Here is a 26,736-nt window from a genome sequence, read left to right as displayed (position 1 = left end):
ACGTCGACTTAGACCATGAGAGGCCTGCGTCGGGCATTTTCATGCCTTACAAGGCACAGATTCGAAGTCTGTGTGGGGCGCCACTCCTCGCATGGACACTAGAGCAATGTATGGTTAAGTGCCTTGCTCAAGGACACAAACACGCTGCCACAGCTGAGGCTCGAACTAGCGACCTTCAGATCACTAGACGAATGCCTTAACCATGTGGCCACGTGCCCAACATTTAAAGAAGATACCCAAATTCAAGTTTTGGTCAATGGGACTAGGCATAACAATTCAGCATGAACTACTTGGGCTGAAGGGCCTGTTTCTATGAAGTGATGCTCTATGACTCTATAAGCTGGAAACTACACATGGCACAAGATAGTAATTTCAATATCTATATCAGTTAAATGTCTGACCATGAAATTTACTGGTTTCATTCAGTATCAACGTTTTGTAAAGAAGCACTACAGGAAGAGAGCTCTTGATTCCAAATAACATCCTGGAATATTGGTCCTTATACCCATTATACAGTACTTAGTTTTTCTTTCCTTAAATAATGTGGATATTCTGCTTTCAACTGTTCATGCCAGGAACTTGCAAGAGAAGTTTCCCTTCTTTTTAAATCTTTTTATTGAATTAGTACACAAAAGGTAAACCATGTAGACACTAATACACTGTTGCAATATAAATTTACAAGAGATATTAATACACAAAGAAGTTAGTACAAACAGTGCAGTTTAGATATAAAATAACAAGGTAATATAATAGTATACTAATTTTCCATACATATCAATAAAGAGAAGAAAAAACCCAACCTCCCCCCCAAAAAAAACCCACCGTGCAACTAATCTAAAAAGCAAAGCAAAGCAATGGGTTAACTAGGTATCAAGTAGACTTAAACAACTTAAAACAGTCACGTCCTCAAACCCGACCTCTATTAAAAACAGTTAAAAAGCAAGAAGGGAATGTAAATATGGGCAAAGAGGAAAAAAAAATTACATTAAATGAAAATGTTGAATAAAAGATCTCCAGGTCTATTCAAATTTAACTGAAGTATCATAAAGATTACTTCTGATTTTCTCCAAATTTAAACATAGTATCGTCTGAGAAAACCAAAAGAACATAGTTGGGGCATTAATCTCCTTCCAATGTTGTAAAATACATCTTTTCGCCATTAAAGTAAGAAATGCAATCATTCTAGGGACTGAAGGGGAAAGATTACTGGAAATTTTAGGTAATCCAAAGATAGCAGTAATAGGATGGGGAGAAATGTCTATATTCAATACCTTTGAAATAATATTAAAAGTGTTTTTCCAAAAAGTTTCCAAAGTAGGACAGGACCAAAACATATGAGTTAAGGAAGCTATCTCCCCATGACATCTGTCACAAAGAGGGTTAATATGAGAATAAAAATGAGCTAATTTATCTTTAGACATATGTGCTCTATGAACAACTTTAAATTGAATTAGGGAATGTTTGGAACAGATAGAGGAAGTATTGACTAGTTGTAAACTATGCGCCCAGTCATCCACCGAGATAATAAAGCCCAATTCCTTTTCCCCATCTGACCTAATCTTATCGAATGGAGCTTTCCTAAGTTTCATGATAGTATTATAAATACTAGCCGTTACACCTTTCTGACATTGGTTAAGGTTAATTATAGTATCTAAAATATATGTAGGAGGTAACGTCGGAAAGGAAGAGAGTATAGTACTTAGGAAATTTCTAACTTGTATATATCCAAAAAAATGTATTCTTGGTAAGTTATATTTGTTAGATAATTGTTCAAAAGACATAAGGGAGCCATCTAAAAATAAATCCAAAAACCGTGATATACCATTAGTCTTCCAAATTTGAAAGGTACGGTCCGTGGAAGAGGGGGGAAGGAATATGTTGCCTAAAATAGGAATCGCAAGCCCAAATTGATTAAGATCGAAAAATTTTCAGAATTGAAACCAAATACGCAAGGTATATTTAACTATCGGGTTACAAACCTGTTTGTGGCGTTTCAAATCGAAAGGAAGAGAAGAACCTAAAATGGAGCCAAGTGCATAACCTTGAGCAGATTGTAATTCCAATACTACCCATTGAGGAATGGATAGTGTATCTTGGTCAAGTAACCAAAATTTCATTTGTCGAATATTAATTGCCCAATAATAGAATCTAAAGTTAGGTAATGCCAAACCTCCATCTCTCTTAGCTTTCTGTAGATGTATTCTACCCAATCTTGGGTTTTTATTTTGCCAAATAAATGAAGAAATTTTAGAGTCAACTTTGTCAAAAAAGGATTTTGGAACAAAAATCAGTAGTGCCTGAAATACATATAAAAATTTTGGCAGAATAAACATCTTAACAGCATTAATACCACCAAAGTTAAATAAAGTGGAGACCATTTAAATGAAAGTTGAGTAATGTGATCAATTAAGGGTAGGAAATTAGTCTTAAATAAATCCTTATGTTTACAGGTAATTTTAATCCCAAGATATGAAAAATGGTTATTAACCAATTTAAACAGGAGGTTCTGATATAAGGCAACTTGCTTATTAATCGGGAAAAGTTCACTCTTACTGAGATTTAACATAACCCGAAAAAAGACTAAATTGAGCTAATAAATCTAAAGCAGCAGGAATAGATTTTTGAGGATTAGAAATATATAAAAGTAAGTCATCAGCATAATGTGATACTTTATGAGACTTTAAACCACGAGTCATACCAATAATATTTGGAGATTCTCGAATAGCAATTGCAAGAGGTTCTAATGCAATATCAAATAATAAAGGACTAAGAGGACAACCTTGTATGGTACCTCCAAGTAGAGGAAAAAAAGGTGAGTTTAAAGAGTTAGTACGAACTGAGGCCATAGGAGAATGATATAACAATTTGATCCAGGGCAAGAGAAGTTTTGAACTGAAGGGTTAAAAGATCCAGCATTGTCCCTTCCTACAATCACAGAATTCTGTAATAACATCAATGCTTTAAATATAAATATTGACTTTAAAATAGCCCCTATATTTTATCCACACCTACTCAGAACCTTGTAGTAGCTTTAATATGCAAATATCCCAAGATCATTCAGAACTTGCTGACAACCAACGATCCACAGCTCAAATGGGAGCACCTTCTTTCTGTCTAAAGGTTGTAGGGTTAAGGTGCAGAGACTCAAGTGCAGTATTTATTTTTAGTTTAGAGATACAGAACGGCCCAAAGAACCCCGTCACCCAATTACACCAGTGACCAATTAACCTACTAACCTTTTCTTTGGAATTTGGAATGTCGAAGGAAACCCACGTGGTCACGGGGAATATGTACAAACTTCTTACAGACAGCTGTGGAATGGAAACTGGTGCTGTAATAGTGTCATGCTAATCACTAAGCCACCATGCTTCCCAATATATGGTTGGAAGTTGGATTTGAACCCATGCCTCCAGCTGGAGACAGGACCGCTCGCTTTATTAGGGAAGGATTTTAATCTTGGAGTCTGGCACCTGAGACCACTTTGCCATCCTGGCATCCATCAGTTCTTGATGAAGTGCTGCACTTTCAGAGATGTCACCTCTTGAATGAGATACAAGATATTGAACAATGACTCTCCTAGTCTCTCAAGCAAATGAAACAAAAGCCCACTGTGTCAGAACTTTAAAGGATAGTAGGACAGTTTACCACAGAATCCTGGGCAACTTTATTCCTGCTGAAATCACCAAAAATCAGTCAGACTGAAGTCTCAGAGTCTCCCCTGTTCAAACTAGCACCTGTATCGCCCAGGTTACAACCAGGACCAATTCAGGTCCTTCTTTTATGTCTGTTATGCACTTACCCACATCCAATATCCATAGGTCACCAAGTCTGCACCCACTCATCCCTCCATAAATGATCATCTTCGGTTTTTTTGAATCTTTATAAACAACTGCTGTATGAGATTCTCTTGGAGGAGGTGGAGTACCATGTGTAACAGGAATATCCCAACCAACTACACCAGATCCACTTTTAAGTTCTACAGTGTACAAGTCATTCAAGTACCTTCAAATATAAGAAAGAAAGCTTTAAGAGAGTACATAAAACATTAAACACTAAAGCAGAGTACAAGCCTTTCGGCCCATGATGTCGTGCCAAATTTATAAACTACTCTAAAATCAATCTAACCCTTCCCTCCTATATCCATGTACCTATCTGAAAGTTTCTTAAATGTCCCAAATATATCTGCCTCTATCACCACTCCTGGCAGAGTGCTCCGTGCACTCACCACTCTCAGTGTAAAAGGATTAAACTCTGACATCAAAAGTTAAAACTCCATACAGCCAGCACCCGGGATGAGGACTGAATCCATGTCTTTGGCATTGCAAGACAATGGCTCTGCAACTACACTAGCCTGATTTTTCGTGTTATGTATTCAGTGTGAAAAATAAATTGAAAATTCTAAGGATGGCACCCAAAGCAAGTTTTAAATATACTGTGTGCCCCGTTTCAACGAAGGCCTGTCAAAGTCAACCAGTCGTAAAGAAAGTCTTATCAGATGAAAATGTTTGTTGTCACTTACCCCAATTTTACCTCACACTTGATCAGTGTGCATTCTTCACTCCAGTGCCCTTTTGACTATGACCTTGAGACTTTTGCTACTTTAAATAAGTTACGTAGTGAGTAGAACAAGTCACTAAACCTAGCTTTGTTTGTAGAGGTAATCCACAGGCCAGTTCCCGTTTTACTTTACAGTAACAGTTAAAATACAGTGGCATGCAAAAGTCTGGGCACTCCTGGTCAAAATTTATGTTACTGTGAATAGCTAAGCGAGTAAAAGATGAACTGATCTCTAAAAGTCATAAAGTTAAAGATGAAACATTCTTTTCAACATTTTAAGCAAGATTAGTGTATTATTTTTGTTTTCTACAATTTTAGACTGAAAAAAAAGGAAAGGAGCATCATGCAAAAGTTTGGGCACCCCAAGAGATTTGAGCTCTCAGATAACTTTTACCAAGGTCTCAGACCTTAATTAGCTTGTTAGGGCTATGGCTTGTTCACAGTCATCATTAGGAAAGGCCAGGTGATGCAAACTTCAAAGCTTTATAAATACCCTGACTCCTCAAACCTTGTCCCAACAATCAGCAGCCATGGGCTCCTCTAAGCAGCTGCCTAGAACTCTGAAATTAAAATAAGTGATGCCCACAAAGCAGGAGAAGGCTATAAGAAGATAGCAAAGCGTTTTCAGGTAGCCGTTTCCTCAGTTCGTAATGTAATTAAGAAATGGCAGTTAACAGGAACGGTGGAGGTCAAGTTGAGGTCTGGAAAACCAAGAAAACTTTCCGAGAGAACTGCTCTTAGGATTGCTAGAAAGGCAAATCAAAACCCCCATTCAGGAAGATTTAGCAGACTCTGGAGTGGTGGTACACTGTTCTACTGTGCGGTGACACCTGCACAAATATGACCTTCGTGGAACAGTCATCAGAAGAAAACCTGTCCTGTGTCCTCACCACAAAATTCAGCGTCAGAAGTTTGCAAAGGAACATCCAAACAAGCCTGATGCATTTTAGAAACATGCCCTATGGACTGATGAAGTTAAACTAGAACATTCTGGCCACAATGAGCAAAGGTATGTTTGGAGAAAAAAGGGTGAAGAATTTCATGAAAAGAACACCTCTCCAGCTGTTAAGCACGGGGGCTGATTGATCATGCTTTGGGTTTGTGTTGCAGCCAGTGGCACGGGGAACATTTCACTGGTAGAGGGAAGAATGAATTCAGTTAAATACCAGCAAATTCTGGAAGCAAACATCACACTATCTGTAAAAAAAAAAGCTGAAGATGAAAAGAGGATGGCTTCTACAACAGGATAATCATCTTAAACACACTTCAAAACCCACAATGGACTACCTCAAGAGGCGCAAGCTGAAGGTTTTGCCATGGCCCTCACAGTCCCCTGACCTAAACGTCATCGAGGATCTGTGGATAGACCTCAAAAGAGCAGTGCATGCAAGACGGCCCAAGAATCTCACAGAACTAGAGCCTTTTGCAAGGAAGAATGGGCGAAAATCCCACAAACAAGAATTTAAAGACTTTTAGCTGGCTACAGAAAGCATTTACAAGCTGTGCTACTTGCCAAAGGGAGTGTTACTAAGTACTGACCATGCAGGGTGCCCAAACTTTTGCTTCGGGCCTTTTTCCTTTTTTGTTTAAAAGATGGAAATAAAAAAGTAATCTTGCTCAAATTATTAAAGAAATGTGTCATCTTTAACTTTATGCTTTTTGGAAATCAGGTCATCTTTTACTCGCTTAGCTATTCACAGTGTGACGGGGTACTGAAATACCACTATGAATTGTGCTTTTGAAAAGAGAGAGTTGTTCAACACCAGACACCTTGTTAAAAAGAGTGAGAAAGAAAGAGAGAGAGAGAGGGGCAAAGACTGCTCACAGTTTGTTTATACTTTCTACAAGGACACTAGCAGCTTCCAAGTTCTTACAGAGAGAGAAGAGAGGAGCTGCCTGATGGACAGCTAGTATTCAGCACAGTGAGATAAATAGAAAGTCAGCTGTTAAGCCCTGGAGACACATGGTTTTGGACACTGAATGAGCTTTGTTGTGCCCACAGAAAAGGTGGGTTTTGGAGGATTGATCAGGCAGATTGATCAGTGGCTCTTGCAGTGTGAAAAGGGTGTGACCAGTGGGGAGTTATTCGTGTGTCCAACCCTTGCCTGGGTTGATAATTCCACCACAGAAGAATGGTCCCCTTTGTGGTGGTCACAGTCACTGACTTCTAAAGGATTTTGGAGGACAACAGGAAGATCGATGGCGTCAGCTCACCAGAAGACTCGAGTCTCTCCCTCTCTCTCTCCCCATCACTACTCAACTCAATACCACGAACTGAAATGAACTTTATTCATCATTGTAAGACTATCTATTTACCCCTAGACTTGAAGAAGCTTGGTTTTCATATATTTCCACATATTATATATAAATATATATATATAAAATCATTGCTAACCTGTTTGATATATCTGCATTTATATTACTGTATTGTGTAGTTACTAATAAATATCATTAGTTAATAGCAATACTGGACTCCAAAGTGTTTTCCATTTCTGCTGGATCTTTAACCCATCACGGCGTATGTGACAACAGTAACAGAAATTTTGACCAGGGGTGCCCAAACTTTTGCATGCCACTGTATAAGATCTGCAACATATATACATTTTGTACCAATGCTCTTCCCACAAGAGTGTGCCCCATGTGTGGGTGTGTGTCTGTGTAAGAGTAGAGAAGGGGACTGAGGAGACAGTCTTGTGGGGGTGCCAGCTTTGAGAGTATCTGTGGCAAAGGTGTTGCTGCCTGTTCTTACTGATTGCAGTCTGTTGACCGGGAAGTCAACAATCAAATTGGAAAAGAAAGTACTGAGTCCCAGGATTAGGAGTCTGGAGATGAGTTTGCTTAAAATTATACTATCGAAGTGCAATACATATCCATTTCACTTCACATCCACAAAATATTTCCACTGCTAAAATCAGAATTCATTGACAAGTTCATTAGACATTTTCTTTAATTGAACAGGCAGCCCAAGAAGCTGTGTTCTTACATCTGCCTCTTCTAAGTAACCACTAAAGTAACAAGATAGTTCAAAGTGGCAGGTTTATATTACAATTTACTTTGACAGGAGAATTCATAATTTTACTGTCACTCTGAAAATCGCAATTGATACAAGTCAAAATAAATGCAATATAAAAAAACTGATATATTCTGAACAAATTGTTTTTTTTTAAAAATTCTGTTAATCCAAAGTATAAATCTAGGTGAAATAAAAACAAGATTAATGTGCACCAACCAATGATCAGTTTATCCAAAGACCATTACAGTGCCCAACGTTCATAAGAAAGAACATTTCATTATATATGAGAAACAGAAGAGTACCTTGGAATATTATTCTTTGGGTCTTCACTGTCATTTGCCAAACCTCCAAATAAATAACATTTATTACCAACCAGACACAAGGTATGACCAAGGCGGGGACAGGGCTGTGGACCATTTTTGGGTGGTTTTGGTTTCAGTTTTTTCCACTCCCACCGACTTGCCTTGAACAAAGGTAAATCAGATTTACAATTGGCAATTAAAAAAATAACTTACACACAACAAGAGAATTCAACTAATTTATCAAAGTGGTAGAAGAGCAGTTCACAGATTTCTAAAATGAAGATCAAGGGTTCTGAGAAGTTCATATTGACACCATATTTATATTTGAAAATTGTTAAATGAGACAGCTGAAAGCAATGCTCACCTGCAGCTCATATAAATCATTGCTATACTTTCCATACTCCACCATTCCTCCAAATACCAGAATCCTGGTACCATCACAAATGAAACCATAAGCTGCGCAGCCTGGTGGGATATCCCCTCTAACGGCAGGAATGAACCACTGGTTTGTGGCTGCAATAAAATATGCACAGAACAAAGGAAGACAGGGTTGAATGTACTGTGTAAAACATCTCATGGAAAAATATATACGTTGTCCTTCATATTTAATACATTTGACTATTAAAAATTCATTTTTTAAGGATACTTTTATTTTTTTAAACTGACGAACTGCCATTAAAACAGGCTTAAAAGTTTCCACTGTTGGGACAAAACCTTCAATCCACCAAGAGGGCCACATAGTTAGGAGGCTTGCGTGCCTCAATAACCCCGGAGAACTATGCTAGCTGGAGTCAGGGCTTTATGCTCTGGCTCCTGGTAGGGTCATCCATGCCAAACAGGTCAAAGGGTAAAGGCCAATGGTCCACCAATCCTCCCAGTTTGGGGGTTCAGCTCAGGGCTAACAACCCAGACTGGTAGAACAAACCTGTTATGGAAACAGCAATGAAGAATCCTTCGACATCTGACAAGGACAGACAAAGATGGAGGACCTTCATTGCTGCGATGTAACGGGCAGTAAGTAAAACTTTCAATAGAAACAGACACTGAACTTGGTAACAGAAAATCTTTGACTTAAACCTTTGATTAGATTATCTTATTATAATATACATCAGGGTGCAATAAAATTCCTTTAATGCATTAAGCAAATACCTGGGGATAGGAATTGACAATAAACTGGACTGGTCAAAGAACACTGAGGCGGTCTACAAGAAGGGACAGAGCGGTCCCTGTTTACTGAGGAGACTGAGGTCCTTTAACATCTGCCGGACGATGCTGAGGATGTTCTACGAGTCTGTGGTGGCCAGTGCTATCATGTTTGCTGTTGTGTGCTCGGGCAGCAGGCTGAGGGTAGCAGACACCAACATAATCAACAAACTCATTCGTAAGGCCAGTGATGTTGTGGGGATGGAACTGGACTCTCTGATGGTGGTGTCTGAAAAGAGGATGCTATCCAAGTTGCAGGCCATCTTGATCAATGTCTCCCATCCACTACATAATGTACTGGGTGGGCACAGGAGTACATTCAGCCAGAGACTCATTCCACTGAGATGCAATACAGAGCGTCATAAGAAGTCATTCCTGCCTGTGGCCATCAAACTTTACAACTCCTCCCTTGGAGGGTCAGACACCCTGAGCCAATAGGCCGGTCCTAGACTTACTTTATAATTTACTGGCATAATTTACATATTACTATTTAACTATTTATGGTTCTACTACTATTATTTATGGTGCAACTGTAACGAAAACCAATTTCCCCCGGGATCAATAAAGTATAACTATGACTATGAAATGCTTCACATCATAAATGGGTTACAAGAATATAGTGTTCATTCATCCTCTTAGGCATTCCTTGGGGTTGAAGAGGACTTGCTTTTATTCCGGTTTTGTGGTTTCCAGGTGCCTAAAGCGACCAACATGCAACCTGCAGAGTCTGGCTCAGCTACAGCAGGAATTGACAGGGTGGGTGGATGGGTAGATTGTTTGTGGAGAGATGTGCTCCTTCTGCCATTCATGTTGGGCTTCTGCATGGTCCTGACAAAACAAACTCAGTGTTATCCTAAATGCTCCTTTGCCATTTTATTCAGTCATAATCATCACAAGTCAGTGAGGATGTTACACATTTTCGAGGATTTGAGAACACCCTTGAACTGTTTCCTCTGCCCACTTATTATTCTTTTGACGTGAAGGTGTTTGGAATGGAGCGTCTGTATCAGGTGTTGGGCTCGATAAAGGCAAAGCCTTTAAATGGAGCTCACCAGGTGTAATTAGGGCTTTAATACTGAGTGTGTTGACATAGAAGAGGACTCTGACGTTGGCCAGAGGATTTTGTGAAGACAATATTGGTAGCACAGTAACCTGACATGTTCAGGACTGTGGTGTTGCTGGACTAGTATTTTCCTGAATAAATTTTAAACACAAAAGCTGGGACACCAGGGAGGGAGCACAGGAAACATCACCTGGTGTGCCTGATGCTGAACCATCAGGATATATGAATGGTCGGATAAAGATTCCTCAGTTTTATTGCATCTCTCCCACTCTTGGGGGCCTAGCACAGGTAATGCATGTTAGTGATGCTTACAGGAGACAGGTTCACAACTGCCCTACAGATCTTGGTTCCAGTTTGAGTCTTGATCTTCAAGCACTCATTTCCTCATTACGGACAAACAATTCCTCAGGTATATGTACATCTAAGACATTAATTACAGCAATATGTTTTTTCTTCTTGGAAAATATGATGTATTTTGTAAAATGTGCAGAAAGAACAATATCAGGAAGAATAAAAATAGATTTCTTAAAATGAACCTTTAAGAAAGTTTTGCTTTGACTGCAAATGTAGTGAAAAAGACATGTACATTGATTCTAATGTGCCCCAGAAACCCTGCTGCACAGGAACAGTTTTGTATTTCCACATCACTTGATTAGTAGGCAGCCGTTGATCCTAGGGGATCGTGGGTTTGCGCCTCTGGTGGACTGTGTCCTCTCCAGGGCGCAGGCCTGGGTGGGAAGATTTGAAGAACCGGCTGTTGCCCATGTAGCGGATTCCCCCTTTCCACGTCATTGATGTAGCCCAAGGAAAGGGCAAGCACCGATACAGCTTGGCACCAGTGTCGTTGCAGAGGTTGCCAGAGTGAAGCTGTAAGCAACATCAAACTGCCTTAGGGACCCCAGCTCCAGATTATTTCCTCAGGGTTTACTCCCAAAGCCTTTCCCATGGGTGGGTATGGCCACAAGACAGCAGAGATTTAAAATCAGAGTTTTCCTTCTCCTAGGCGCACTGCTGTCCAAGACTGATGAGCCCTACCTGCCTGAAGCAAATGGTTTTGAGGAGCCAGTGGTCCGCCTTTGCCCGTCCTCTTGTCAGTAGAAACAATTCCGCCAAGCCTAGTAGCTAAGTTACACATGAAGCCCAAGAGTTGGACTTGGTTGTCAGAGGCTGTTGAGTTGCAAGCCATTTGGAGCACTTTATAGGTAGTGGGAGCTTATCCCCACTACCACCCCTAGCTATGACAACCTTAATCACAATTATACCCCAAAATACTTCAGGACAATTAGAATATTGCTGCAAATAAAATAACAGCTTCATCATTGCATTTTTAGCTTATACCATAAGACGTTACTTGATACTGGATTTGGTTTATTATTGTCACACGTGCCAAGATACAGTGCAAAGCTTGTCCTACAGACTGCTCATACAGATCAGATCATTACACAGTGCATTGAGCTAGAATAAGGCGAAACAATAACAATGAAGAATAAAATGTAAAAGCTACTGAAAGAGTACAGCACAGGTAACCAATAAAGGCCAATGCAAAAATTCTATCTATAAATTCCAGTCAAAGAATGGTGCCAAATCTCTATCTCAGTGAGTTTTATTTGGGTAACAATGCAACAATGCTATTATTCTGAAAACTTCATTGATTAACATGAAAAATTGTATGATCCCATACAACACACACTAATTGCTGGAGGAACTCAGCAGGCCAGGCAGCATCTATAGGACTTATAAATTACAAGGGTACAACCCCTGGTCAATACTGAATTTACTTGCAGGATCACAATCAGCCTTAAGGCAACAGTCTTGGAGAGTTTCCATGCCTATGTGTCTTGTATTTGACCACCAAGGATTAGCTCACTCTGGTACCCTTCTGCCATTCACTAAATAGTACCACATACTAAATATGCTTATTGGGCAAGTCCTTGGAGACGGCAGTATCCATGGAACCAAATTAATACATTTGAAGTGACAAAATCAAGGGAAGAGTTATTGGAACAGTGGAGATTAGATTAATGAATTCCAGAGAAAATAAATAGAAAATAATACTTAAGCTGAAGAAGTAAGATATGTAGATGAATGTTTAAAGTATAAAGAGTTACATTTTATATTTTTGGATCTCAAATGTTTTATGACAGACGGATATTTAAAAATTCAGCAGCTACCTAATATTCTTGCATTTACAGATATCAAATTAAAATGTTTCCTCCCATATCATTCATTGCAAATGTTTTTTAAAAAAACAGTACCAAAAAAAATTGACAGAAAATTGGAACTAAAACAGTTTATGCATATTAAAATAACATCAGGATTTCCCGTCAATATTATCCGTACAACAGTGCATTTTGCATAGCAGAGATATGCACAGCAGGGGGAGCACTATAGAAAGTGTAATTTCTATAAAGTCTCCAAGCAGCAATTTTAAAACACATCCAAAAAATGTAAACAAGCAAAGATTGAAGCAGATCTGTGATGTGCTGCAACTCCTGTTACAAAAAATATCATAGCTCTAAAGCTCACACAGACTTGGTCCAAAACCAGTTAAAACATGCCCATAAATTACTGTAGAGCAAAGCACAAATTTTGAAATTCCCCTCCCCAACCCCCTCAGAAAATGAAACAATAATTTGCATTCATAGAGGACCTCAAATCTAGTAAAACATCCCATAAGGGACAATAGTTAAATGTTTGACACCAAGGCACAAGACCAGGTGACCCAAAGTGTAGCCAAAGATTTAAGGGACTTTCTTAAAAGGGAAGAGAAGTACACACATGGATTGCAGGCGTAAAAATTATGGATTGATGATAAAGTGCTGTGCTAATCTGACACATGGCTGCTACTGGTAGTCCAAGAGGCATGCACTAGTGATGCAAAGATCACATCATTCTCAGTAAGATCACTAAAAGCTACACCAAATACTTTTCTAAATTTGACACAATTAATTAAAATAAATTTGGAATTAAAAAGTTGGCATCTATACTGGTAGTTCAAAGACATGTCTTAACTCCTTTATGAAAGGAAATGTACTAATATCATCCGGAGTAATTTTAACAAAAAAAATCATTCATATTTTAAAATTAAATAAAAACAGCCAGATTAGGATCTCTGAAACAAAACATTGGGAAAATACAAAGGGAAAAATTAATGATGCCGCAGTATACAAAGTGAGAGTGATGTACACTGGGGAAATAGTGGAATTATCATTTAAAATTCTACCCTGCTGTTATGACTATCAAATGGATGTCATTCAGTAAGATGGACTCTTGACCTCACAATATACCTCGTTATGTCCTTGTACTCTGTCGTCTCCATGCACCTTCTCTGTAAATGTAAGGCTATATTCTGCATTGTTATTGCTTTCCCTTGTATTAGCACACTAATGTGATGAAATTACATATATGGATGAATCAGATCAGGTTTATTATCACTGACCTATGTCATGAGGTGTACTGTGGCAGCAGTACAGATGGCATGCAAAATAAAATTTTATCACAATACCTTGGTATGTGCGACAACAATAAACCAATTTATTAATTATGACGGGGAGGCTGAACTCTTGGGTATGAAGGGGTGACTAAGAATAGATGGGACATGGCAAGGCTATGTGGTGAGGTATGAAGGGGAAACTAATCACATGAAGAGAGGGGTGAAAGAATGGGTAGTGGAAACATAAGAGATGCTGGAAAACGGAGCTCAGGGAGGGCGAATCAGAATCTGTAGGGGTACTGGGATGGGGTGGAGAGTCTACATCAGGACTGGCAGAAGGAGCAGTGGAAAATGAAAGGATAAAGTGCGATCAACGCACAAAAATGCTGGACGAACTCAGCAGGTCAGGCAGCCCCCAACGGAGGAAAGTGAACAGTTAACATCCTGAGCCAGAGACTGATGAGGGATCTCGGTCCGACACGTCAACGGTTCAGATCCCTCAGCGGATGCTAACTGACTTGCTGAATTCCTCCAGCATGTTGAGCGTACTACAGCGTCTCCAGCGTCCAAGATACCGGGGGAGGGAGGCGGTGTCACGCACGCTGATTGGCTGCGAAGTTAATTCCTCGGACGGCAGTCCCCAGCGTCCGTGTCAACAAAGAGAGCGAACGCGCTCGCCCCCTGCCGCCTGGCGGTCCGGCCACCCGTGGTCCCTCCTCCTCCTCCTCCGACCCGGCCCCAGCCCACTATCAATAAAAAAAAACGGGCCAGGAAGGAGCAGCAGGCCTCGGGATGAGCTAACTCCCCTTTAAAACCCCTCAACACTCAACGGTTAAGTAAGGATAATGGGACCGGCTTCTGCCTCACCACCGCGCTCTCACTTACTCCCCGTTCCCTCAAGCCGTGCTTATAAGAGGTGGCCAGTAACTAAACTCTTGCCTCTTAATTCCCTGGGTGGGTGACAACCGGTGCTGGCGGCGCAAGACAGCTGCCCTGGGGCCTGCAGCACTGTTCCCATCGCCGGGATCCTCCCGCCCGGTGGAGAGTTCGATCTCCCCACCCCCCTCCACCTCACAATAACTTAAGCAGAGAAATTGAGCGCACTGACACCGGGACAGGAGCTACCCTGGCGCCCCCAGATAAACTGCGGAGTTGGACGGTTCCCGGCCGCGGCAGCCGCCAGTTCGGGATGACAAGTGACTGAGTGGGAAGGGTCCCGGCCGCTGCAGCCGCCAGTTCGGGATGACAAGGGACCGGGTTGGATGGTTCCCGGTCGCGGCAGCCGTCGGTTCGGGATGACAAGGAGCCAGTCAGGACAGATCCCGACGGCGGTAGCTGCCAGTTTGGGGTGACAAGGAATCAGGTTAGGCAGTTCACAGCCATGGTTGCTGCCGCTTCAGTCGGACAGCTCTCGCCAGCAGCAGCCGCCGGCCCGGAACGGGGGCAGCAACCAGTTTGGGGCCGAAGAGTCAGCTTGCGGATGGTGTTGCCAGTTACCGGCAGCCTCAGCCGCCGGTTCAAGCACCACCGGCCCGGCCGCCATCTTGGAGACTGGCAGCAAATGGCGCCCAGCCGCTGTGTTTTTTGTTGTTGTCGTCCTCCCTGCCCCCTCGCCGCCCACCTGTGTTGTAGACATGCAGCTCGTCCACGATCCCCTCGTTGCCGCCGCCGAAGATAATCATCAGCTCTTTGATGGCAACCACGCGGTGACCGTGTCGGGGCCTCGGCACCGGTCCGGTGGCTCCGGTTACCCGTCTCCATTTGGGAGAGGGAGCCGCCATCTTACTACGCCCTCCCCAGAGTGCAGCGCTCCGGCCCCGCCCCCTCCGGGTGCCCGGATGGGTAAACAGAGGAGGAGGGGCACGGGGTGGCTTCGCTCCAATGGAGGCTGGTAGAACCGTTCGGCGGCGGCTACCTCGTCCGTACCCGACGAACGTGAGGCAAGACTCGCTGCCTTTTATATCACCTTAGCTTAAAGACACACAGGGAACGGGAGGGCGGAATCATAAACACTTTCACATCAGATTCTGCAAATGCTGGCAATCCAGACCAACACACGAAATGCCAGAGCAGTTTAGGTAGCATCTATGGGAAGGAGTGAACAGTCGACGTTTTGGGACGAGTCTCTTCACCAGGACTGGAAAAGGTCGGGGTGTGTGTGTGGGTGCGATGATAACAGAATAAGAAAGTGGGGAAGAGTAGACTATGTGAGAGACGGAAGGAGGAGGGGCACCAGGGGGAGGTGATAGGCAGGTGAGGAGAAGAGGTAGGAGGACAGGGGGAGGAATTGAAGAAGGGCAGGAGGGGTGAACACATTACCAGAAGTTGGAGAAATTGATGTTCATGCCATCAGGTTGGATGCTGCTGAGCTGGAATATGAGGTGTTGCTCCTCCAACCTGAGAGTGTGGCATAATCATGGCCAAACAGGAGGCTGTGGACTGGCAGTTCAGAGTGGGAATGCATATTGGGATTAAAATGGATGGCCACTGGGAGATGGAGCAGAAGTGCTCTGCAAAGCAGTCCCCCAATCTTCTTGAGCTTTTTACTTCATCCCCCTCCCCCACCCACCTGGCTTCACCTATCAGCTTCTAGCTTGTCCTCCTTCCTCTCCCTCATCTTCTTCCTTATCCTTTCCAGTCCTGAAAAAAGGTCTTAGCCCGAAACATTGACTGTTTATTTCCATAGACGCTGCCTGACCTGCTGAGTTCTTCCAGCATTTTGTGTGTGAGGGTGGAATATTACTATCTACAGTGGTATGCAAAAGTTTGGGCACCCCTGGTCAAGATCTCTGTTGCTGTAAATAGTTAAGTGAGTAGAAGAGTCCGAAAGTCATAAAGTTAAAGATGAAACATTCTTTTTCAACATTTTAAGCAAGATTTGTGTATTATTTTTGTTTTGTACAATTTTAGAGTGAAAAAAAGGAAAGGAGCACCATGCAAAAATTTGGGCACCCAAGAGATTTGAACATAGAACATAGAATAGTACAGCACAGTACAGGCCCTTTAGCTCACAATGTTGTACCGACCCTCAAACCCTGCCTCCCATATAAGCCCCTAACTTAAATTCCTCCACGTACCTGTCCAGTAGTCTCTTAAACTTCACGCGTGTATCTGCCTCCACCACTGACTCAGGCAGTGCATTCCACGCGCCAACTACTCTCTGAGTAAAAAACCTTCCTCTAATATCCCCCTTGAACTTCCCACCCCTTACCTTAAAGCCATGTCCTCTTGTATTGAGCAGTGGTTCCCTGGGGAAGAGGCGCTGGCTATCCACTCTATCTATTCCTCTTATTATCTTGTACACCTCTATCATGTCTCCTCTCATCCTCCTTCTCTCCAAAGAGTAAAGCCCTAGCTCCCTTAATCTCTGATCATAATGCATACTCTCTAAACCAGGCAGCATCCTGCTAAATCTCCTCTGTACCCTTTCCAATGCTTCCACATCCTTCCTATAGTGAGGCGACCAGAACTGGACACAGTACTCCAAGTGTGGCCTAACCAGAGTTTTATAGAGCTGCATCATTACATCGCGACTCTTAAACTCTATCCCTCGACTTATGAAAGCTAACACCCCATAAGCTTTCTTAACTACCCTATCCACCTGTGAGGCAATTTTCAGGGATCTGTGGACATCTACCCCCAGATCCCTCTGCTCCTCCACACTACCAAGTATCCTGCCATTTACTTTGTACTCTGCCTTGGAGTTTGTCCTTCCTTCCAAAGTGTACCACCTCACACTTCTCCAGGTTGAACTCCATCTGCCGCTTCTCAGCCCACTTCTGCATCCTGTCAATGTCTCTCTGCAATCTTTGACAATCCTCTACACTTTCTACAACACCACCAACCTTTGTGTTGTCTGCAGATTTGCCAACCGACCCTTCTACCCCCACATCCAGGTCGTTAATAAAAATCACAAAAAGTAGAGGTCCCAGAACAGATCCTTGTGGGACACCACTAGTCACAATCCTCCAATCTGAATGTACTCCCTCCACCACCACCCTCTGCCGTCTGCAGGCAAACCAATTCTGAATCCACCTGGCCAAACTTCCCTGGATCCCATGCCTTCTGACTTTCTGAATAAGCCTACTTTGTAGAACCTTGTCAAATGCCTTACTAAAATCCATATAGATCACATCCACTGCACTACCCTCATCTATATGCCTGGTCACCTCCTCAAGGAACTCTATCAGGCTTGCTAGACACGGTCTGCCCTTCACAAAGCCATGCTGACTGTCCCTGATCAAACTATGATTCTCTAAATGCCCATAAATCCTATCTCTAAGAATCTTTTCCAACAACTTTCCCACCACAGACTTAAGGCTCACTGGTCTATAATTACCCGGACTATCCCTACTACCTGTTTTGAACAAGGGGACAACACTCACCTCCCTCCAATCCTCCGGTACCATTCCCATGGACAACAAGGACGTAAAGATCCTAGCCAGAGGCTCAGCAATCTCTTCCCTCGCCTCGTAGAGCAGCCTGGGGAATATTCCGTCAGGCCCAGGGACTTATCCGTCCTAATGTATTTTAACAACTCCAACACCTCCTCTCCCTTAATATCAACATGCTTCAGAACATCAACCTCACTCATATTGTCCTCACCATCATCAAGTTTCCTCTCATTGGTGAATACCGAAGAGAAGTATTCACCGAGGACCTCGCTCACTTCCACAGCCTCCAGGCACATCTTCCCACCTTTATCTCTAATTGGTCCTACCTTCACTCCTGTCATCCTTTTTTTTCTTCACATAATTGAAGAATGCCTTGGGGTTTTCCTTTACCCTACTCACCAAGGCCTTCTCATGCCCCCTTCTTGCTCTTCTCAGTCCCTTCTTAAGCTCCTTTCTTGCTTCCCTATATTCCTCAATAAACCCATCTGATCCATGCTTCCTAAACCTCATGTATGCTGCCTTCTTCCACCTGACTAGATTTTCCACCTCACCTCACTTGAATGGTAGGGTGGTTCCTTCACCCTACCACTCTTTATCTTCCTCACTGGGACAAGTTTATCCCTAACATCCTGCAAGAGATCTCTAAACATCGACCACATGTCCATAGTACATTTCCCTGCAAAAACATCATCCCAATTCACACCCGCAAGTTCTGGCCTTATAGCCTCATAATTTGCCCTTCCCCAATTTATCCTTTTCAATGATAATGCTAAAGGCCAGGGAGCGGTGGTCACTGTCCCCCAGATGCTCACCCACTGAGAGATCTGTGACCTCACCCAGTTCATTACCTAGTACTAGATCTAGTATGGCATTCCCCCTAGTTGGCCTGTCCACATACTGTGACAGGGATCCGTCCTGGACACACTTAACAAACTCTGCCCCATCTAAACCCTTAGAACTAATCAGGTGCCAATCAATATTAGGGAAGTTAAAGTCACCCATGATAACAACCCTGTTATTTTTGCACCTTTCCAAAATCTGCCTCACAGTTTGCTCCTCTGTATCTCTGCTGCTACCAGGGGGCCTATAGAATACCCCCAATAGAGTAACTGCTCCCTTCCTGTTCCTGACTTCCACCCATATTGACTCAAAAGAGGATCCTGCTTTGAGCTCTCAGATAACTTTTACCAAAGGCTCAGACCTTAATTAGCTTGTTAGGGCTATGGCTTGTGCACAGTCATTGTTAAGAAAGGCCAGGTGATGCAAATTTCAAAGCTTTATAAATACCCTGACTCCTCAAACCTTGTCCCACTATGGAAGGATGGCTTATTAATTAAACTCTATGATGTGGGAATTAGAGGTAGAATGTTTAATTGGATCAAAGATTTCCTTAAGGAAAGGACAATTCGAGTAAGAATAGGTGGAACAAGCTCCAAGTCAGTTAAAATAGGTAATGGTACCCCTCAAGGAAGTGTCATTAGTCCAGTTCTTTTTAATGTCATGATAAATGATATCTTTGATCAGGTAGGGACAGGATTTGGCAATTCATTGTTTGCAGACAATGGTGCAATCTGGAAAAGAGAAAGAAACATCAAGTATATATTAAGGCAGGTTCAAAAGGCTTTAAGATCAGTTGAAAACTGGGCTAATTTTCAGGATTTCTGCTTCTAAGTCCAAATATATGATTTTTGGCTTTAGAAGAAAGATTCCTGATTGTGAATTGTGTCTATATGATTCTCTACTAGAAAAAGTCAAGATATTCAAGTTTTTAGGTGTGTGGTTCGATGAAAGACTTACTTGGAGAGTTCATATAGATAAAACAATTGGAAAGTATGAAAAACGTTTAAATGTTATGAGAAGTATTGCTGGATGCGACTGGGGAGCAGGGCAGGAAACTATGTACTTAATATAGCTAGCTATGATTAGATCAGTTATAGATTATGGTAGTATTGCTTATGGTTCTGCTGCTACGGCAGTGCTTGGAAAACTAGACACTGTGCAGTCCAAAGCACTTAGATTCCGTTGTGGAGCTTTTAGAACAACATCAGTCCTGGCATTATGTGTGGAGATGGGAGAAGTGCCTCTACATTTAAGATGAATTCAGTTGGGTCTGCAGTATTGGGTAAAACTAAATGGATTCAATCACAGCTGTCCATCAAAGTGTCTTTTGCAGGGGAAGTCAGAGTGCCAAAGTAAAATTAAAAGATACCTATTTTTATATTTGGTTAATAACTGGGCTGTGAAATTGAAACTGACTGAGGTAGACATAGTTGGCCAAATTTGCTTGCCACCCGTCCCTTTTTGGCTCTTTCCAGTACCAGAAGTAGACCTATTCCTCCTTTTTCAGCTTCAAGGAAGCAGTGCAATTTCATCAGCGTTGATCATAAATGAATATTTAAGTAATAAATGGGGATCTTATTTGAAGACTTTTACTGATGGCTCAGTGGACCTAGAGAGCAGTAGGGCAGGATTTGGGATGTATGTGTCTCAACTTGGAGTTAAAATTGGTCACCGGGTTTCAGATGGTGTTTCTGTCTTTGCAACAGAATTATTAGCAATCCTCTGGGCCTTATGGTGGATAGAAGACTCTCGACCACGTAGGGTTATCATCTGTTCGGATTCTGCTGCTGCCTTAGAGGCTATAAAAGGGAATAAATCAAAAGCTCGTCCTGACATAGTTATTGAGATTCTCTTAGTGTTGTTTAGAGTAGGGAAGATGGGTTGTGCAGTTAGATTTTCATGGATACCTGGGCATGCTGGGGTGGAGGGAAATGTAATTGTGGATGGCATTGCAAAGTCTTCCTTACAGAGCAGGCAAGTACAAATTAGAGTTCTCCTAGGCAGAGCAGAATTGAGAAGTAGGATTAAAAAAGGTATAGAGAAGAAGTGGCAGGAGGATTGGAAAAATGAATTAAGGGGCAGGCATTATTTTTCTAGTCACCCACTAGTTATAAAGGTCTCAAACTGTTACCTTTTAAGTCGTAGAGATATGGTGAAATTAACAAGACTTAGGTTGGGGCATTGTGGGTTAAACTATTATTTAAAGATAATAGGAAAACATCCTACTGGATTATGTGACTGTGGTAGTCCAGAGACAGTCCAGCATGTTTTGCTGAGCTGTAATTGATACAAAATTGAAAGAAGCATGTTGTTGAAGAGGCTATCTGGCTTAAGTGTATTTTGGTTTTCTAGTAAATCTTTGTTTGGCCATCAACAGAATCAACATCTGATTGAAGAGTCTGTTATTCAGTTTATACGTGAGACTAGGTTATATTTGAGAATTTGAGTTCCTTGAGTTCTATAATTAATTATACATCCTGCGAAGGGCTGTAATACGCCTAGATGCATCTTAAACAGCCGGAAATAGAAGGAGGAGAAGAGGAAGAAACCTTGTCCCAACAATCAGCAGCCATGGGCTCCTCTAGGCAGCTGCCTAGCACTCTGAAAATTATAATGAATGATGCTCACAAAGCAGGAGAAGGCTATAAGAAGAAGCAAAGCGTTTTCAGGTAGCTGTTTCCTCAGTTCAAAGTGTAATTAAGAAATGGCAATTAACAGGAACGGTGGAGGTCAAGTTGAGGTCTGGAAAACCAAGAAAACTTCCCGAGAGAACTACTCGTAGGATTGCTAGAAAGGCAAATCAAAACCCCCATTTGACTACAAAAGACCTTCTGGAAGATTTAGCAGACTCTGGAGTGGTGGTGCACTGTTCTACTGTGCAGCGACACCTGCACAAATATGACCTTCATGGAAGAGTCATAAGAAGAGATCCTTTCCTGCGTCCTCACCACAAAATTCAGCATTAGAAGTTTGCAAAGGAACATCTAAAGCTTGATGCATTTTGGAAACAAGTCCTGTGGACTGATGAAGTTAAAATAGAACTTTTTGGCCGCAATGAGTAAAGGTATGTTTGGAGAAAAAAGGTTGCAGAATTTCATAAAAAGAGCACCTCTCCAGCTGAAGCACGGGGTTGATTGATCATGCTTTGGGCTTGTGTTGCAGCCAGTGGCACGGGGAACATTTCACTGGTAGAGGGAAGAATGAATTCAATTAAATACCAGCAAATTCTGGAAGCAAACATCACACCATCTGTAAAAAAAAGCTGAAGATGAAAAGAGGATGGCTTCTACAACAGGATAATGATCCTAAACACACCTCAAAATCCACAATGGACTACCTCAAGAGGCGCAAGCTGAAGCTTTTGCCATGGCCCTCACAGTCCCCCAACCTAAACATCATCGAAAATCTGTGGATAGACCTCAAAAGAGCAGTGCATGCAAGGTGGCCCAAGAATCTCACAGAACTAGAAGCCTTTTGCAAGGAAGAATGGGTGAAAATCCCCCAAACAAGAATTGAAAGACTTTTAGCTGGCTACTGAAGGTGTTTACAAGCTGTGCTACTTGCCAAAGGGGGTGTTACTAAGTACTGACCATGCAGGGTGCCCAAACTTTTGCTTCGGGCCCTTTTCCTTTTTTTGTTATTTTGAAGCTGTAAAAGATAGAAATAAAAAATGTAGTCTTGCTTAAAATACTAAAGAAATATGCCATCTTTAACTTTATGCCTTTTGGAAATCAGGTCATCTTTTACTCGCTTTGCTATTCACAGTAACAGAAATTTTGACCAGGGGTGCCCAAACTTTGCATGCCACTGTATACTTTGCTGCCCTTTATAATCACCTTCGTCTAAGGGTACAGAGGGAATATGAGGAAAGAATATTGCCATTCTCTGCAGCATTTTATATCACTTTGATATAAGACAGAGAGGGAGCCTTCTCTGAGGATCGTCACCTTGTCATGGTGGAGAGGCTTGTGAGCTCCTGAGATCCCGAGATCGATGCTGTCTGGTGTTCAGCTCCTGGCAGGTTCACCCATGGTGGTAAAGTTAAGGAGGAGGTTCGAGCAAAAATCAATCCAACCAAGACCTCTGTGGTGGAGCTGGGGGAAGATGATGACACAGCACAACAGCAGTGAAGGTGAAGGAAGCTGCAGCCATGAACGGACCCAGTCATTTTATATTATTTGACACTGGACCCGGACCCCGAGGACCATGTAGTGGCTGCCTGTGTATCAGCCTCCCCACATTAAACAAAGTCACGCACAGACATTGTCCATTAAGGGAATATTCTTAGGAGAATATCAGTACTACTATAGATGAAATGCAAGAGAAAAATATTGTCTTTCTATGCTGACTTTTGTATCATTAGTATAAAAATACAGGGGGAATTTGAGGAAAGGTATTCTCATACGTATTGTAAGTTGTTAGTATACACTGCAGTTTTTAAAAATAATTTTGGAATATTCAAAGGGAATGAGGGAAAAATCTTATACATATGAAATATCATTAAACTCTGCTGCTTTTTATGATATGATATGATTATGAAGACACGTAGTCCTCTTTTATGACACATTATTTCTTCCGGTGTGATATCCACAAAACACAGGACAAACCAAGACTGAAAAAACTGACAAAACCACATAATTATAACATATAGTTACAAACAGTGTAACAATACCATAACTTGATGAAGAAGTCCATGAGCACAGTAAAGTTCAAAGTTTCTCAAATGTCCCACATCTCATGCAGACGGGAGAAGGAAGAAAAACTCTCCCTGCCATGCTGACCACAATCTGACTCTGAGTCATCTGAAGACTTCGAGCTCTGATCAGCTCTCCAACACCGAGTACTGAGTGCCATCTCTGTCGGAATGATTCGACCTCCTTCTAGGTAGCCAAAAGCGGGCAAAGCCGGGGATTTTGAGGCCTACCCTCCGAAAGATTCATGATTGCACAGTAACAACAGCAGCGAACAGGCATTTCAGAAATGTCTCCAGGTGTTCCTCTGTACTTTCACGTCCATTCTCCATCAAATCAGAATTGTCCATGGCCCCTATGTGACCTTAGTATAAAGGTACAGAGGGAATATGAGGGAAAACAATCTTATGTATCATGAATTATCATTACACGCAGCTATCTTTTATAAAACTTTAGTGTATTCAGATTCACGTACTTATCACATGTACATTGAAACACACAGTGAAATGCATCATTTGCCTTAACAACCAGCACAACCCAAGGAAGTGCTGGAGGCAGCCCACAAGTGTCACCACACATTCCGACATTGCAATCTCACCATGTTCACAGAACACACAATTAATGACAGCAGAGCAACAGCAAAGCAAGCCCCTTACCTCCCTCCCTCCCACCCACACACATACACATTCACACAGACTCCAATCCCCAATCCCAGGACAGGCTTCTGGACCTCCAATCTCCAGTGGACTCAGTCTCATAGATATTGGGCCTTCTGTACGGAGGAAATATGAACAAAGGTTCTCATATGTACAATGAATAATCACTACTGCTGTCTTTTATAAAACTTTAGCATAGGAATGTGATGGAAAAATATTATACACTGCCTTTTATGTAGCTTTACTATAAATCAGGGGCTCCCAAACTTTTTTATGCCATGAACTCCTACCATTAATGGATGGGATCATGAACTCCAGGTTGGGAACCCCTGCAATAAAGAGACAAAGGGAACGTAAAAGTAAAACCGTTTCATGTATAGTGAATTATCTTGATACTGTTTTAAATAGAACTTTAGCATAAAGGTGCAATAGGGATGTGAAGAATACGTTCACACACAGAGAGTTGTATTGCAAATGTAACTTGTGTTTGTATTATACTTCGCTGTTGCTGCTGCAAAGTTAGTTTTCATGGCAATTATACCCTGTGTATGTATACCTCTAAGTGTATTACTTGATCTGTGATTTAAGATTTAAAATGGGTATCAATCAAGGCTTTTAAAAGGGAAAATCAAAAATAAAAACTGCAGATGCTGGTCATCTAAAATAAAAACAGAAAATTCTTGAATCTCTTAGCAGGTCAGACTGCATCTGTAGGGACAGAAGCAGAGTTAACATGACAGGTTAAAGACCCTTCTTCACTTGAACTGGAAAGGAGACCGGGGTGACCATGGGCTTAAGCTGTAAACAAGATTATCTGGTCAACGAGTGAATGAAAGCAGTTACAGAGTGAAGACATGGACAAAAGAACATCGGAGTTACAAAATGCAGAGCAAGAGACATGCCCAGCAGGTCAGATTGGTGATGTTCCCAAATCCCATAATAAATAAACAAGCTGAGCTAATGTCAGATGACAGATGGAGACAGGCAGTTCAAGTCATCGGAAGTTGTAGAACTCAGTATAGACCAGAAGGAAGATTCTGTAATAGCGATTGAGAGGGAAAAACTTGCAAACCTATTGGGAATGAACAGGGTAATGACATTGATGGGATTGCTATACAAAGAATCAGTATAGACTGCCAAGTTGCCCAGACTTTGGTCACTGCTATTTTACAATGATCTCATTTGGTCTCCTAATAAACTATTTTACAAAAGGAGATTATGCTCCTTGTGGTTTATTTAAGGACTTATTTAATATGGCCAGTGTCCTTTGTAAAATAATCCACAAGTAGTCTCTGCTTTTGAGCAGTGACACAACTGGTAGAGCCACTTCTTTACAAACTTAGCCATCCAGCTTCAATCCTGACTTTGAGTGCTGTCTGTATGGAGTTTGCATGTTCTCCTATGGTCACCTTGGGTACACCAGTTCCCTCCCACTTCCCAAATTTTGCAGATGGTCAGCTTCGTTATCCATTATCAACATTATCAAAGGACTTGGGGTATTAGTAGATAAGACATTTGCCACAGGATACCCAAGTTCACATTCATTTATTTATCACATGTACATCGTTGTTTACATTAACAACCAATACACCCTAAGGATATGCTGGGGCAGCGTGCAAGTGTTGCCACTCATGGCTGGTCCATTTCAATTTATGATCAATGGTGGCTCCCAGAATACAAATAGTGAAGGGCTTGGCTATTGAATCTAAGACTACATGATTTGATTCTGTCACACTGGAGATGGTCAATATCTTGGCACTTTTGTGGCACAAATGTTACTTGCCTGAATGTAGGAATGGGCTGTTTTATTTGCAGGGGAGTTGGAAGTAAGTTTGAATAATGTGCACCTGTCAACAAACATCCCATCTCTGTCCATCTGACAGAAAGGGGAACAGGGTTGAGATACGAAAAATCAGCCATGATTGAATAGTGGAGCAGACTAAATGCACCAAATGGCCTGACTCTGTTCCTATATCTTATGGAAAGGAGATTATTGATGAAGCAGACAAAGATGTTCGCGCTAGGGGCAGAATCTTGAGGAACACACGTAGTCATGTCCTGGGGCTGGGCAGACAAACCTCCGACAGCCACAACCATCTTGTGCCAAGTAATGATGACGGACAGAGCATTTTCCTTATGATGACCTTTGATTTCTGTTACAGCATGATATCTCAATGCCACACTCAGTCAAGTGTGGGATGATGTCAAGTGCAGTCATTCTATCCATTACTACCACCAGGGAGAAGGTACAGAAACCTGAACACCCACACTCAATGTTTTAGGAGCAGCTTCTTCTGACATCTGAATGGTCCGTGAATCTATTAACACTACCTTGCTATTTCTCTCTCTTTTTGCACTATTTATTTATTTATTGGAACTCAGCTGGTCAGGCAGCATTTATGGAGATGATAAAAAACAGTCAAAGGTTCAGCCCAAGACCCCTCATCAGGAGTGAAAAGGAAGGGGGAAGAGTGGTGCCACAACTACAAACTTTCACTCAATGTCTGCAAAACCAAAGAACTGCTTATCGACTACAGGAGGAAGAAGGCAAAGATTCATGAACCAGCCTTCATAAGGGCATGAG

The 26,736-nt window shown here is 41.9% G+C and overlaps 2 protein-coding genes across 3 annotated transcripts in view; one reads left to right on the top strand and one right to left on the bottom strand.

Moving 5' to 3' along the window:
• The window catches only part of LOC134351767 (host cell factor 2-like), an 80,591-nt gene extending 65,220 nt beyond the window's left edge, over positions 1–15,371 (bottom strand). For both annotated transcript variants that reach the window (XM_063058404.1, XM_063058405.1), the window contains exons 1-4: positions 15,193–15,371; positions 8,237–8,385; positions 7,873–8,033; positions 3,800–4,002 (exon numbers count right to left, since the gene is read on the bottom strand). In XM_063058404.1, the coding sequence (XP_062914474.1) occupies positions 3,800–4,002; positions 7,873–8,033; positions 8,237–8,385; positions 15,193–15,352 (673 nt within the window). In that variant the 5' untranslated portion in view covers positions 15,353–15,371. The remainder of the gene's footprint in view (positions 1–3,799; positions 4,003–7,872; positions 8,034–8,236; positions 8,386–15,192) is intronic.
• A 63-nt stretch (positions 15,372–15,434) lies between these two features.
• Positions 15,435–26,736, top strand: part of glt8d2 (glycosyltransferase 8 domain containing 2) — a 69,293-nt gene continuing 57,991 nt past the window's right edge. Inside the window, exon 1 of the mRNA XM_063059719.1 lies at positions 15,435–15,511. The gene's annotated coding sequence lies outside the window, so the exon portion shown is untranslated. The remainder of the gene's footprint in view (positions 15,512–26,736) is intronic.

The sequence above is a fragment of the Mobula hypostoma genome, chromosome 9 (genome assembly GCF_963921235.1).
Source record: "Mobula hypostoma chromosome 9, sMobHyp1.1, whole genome shotgun sequence".
Lineage (NCBI taxonomy): Eukaryota > Metazoa > Chordata > Chondrichthyes > Myliobatiformes > Myliobatidae > Mobula > Mobula hypostoma.
The sequence above is the reverse complement of the archived record's forward strand: the minus strand, read 5'-3'. Positions and strand labels throughout refer to the sequence as shown.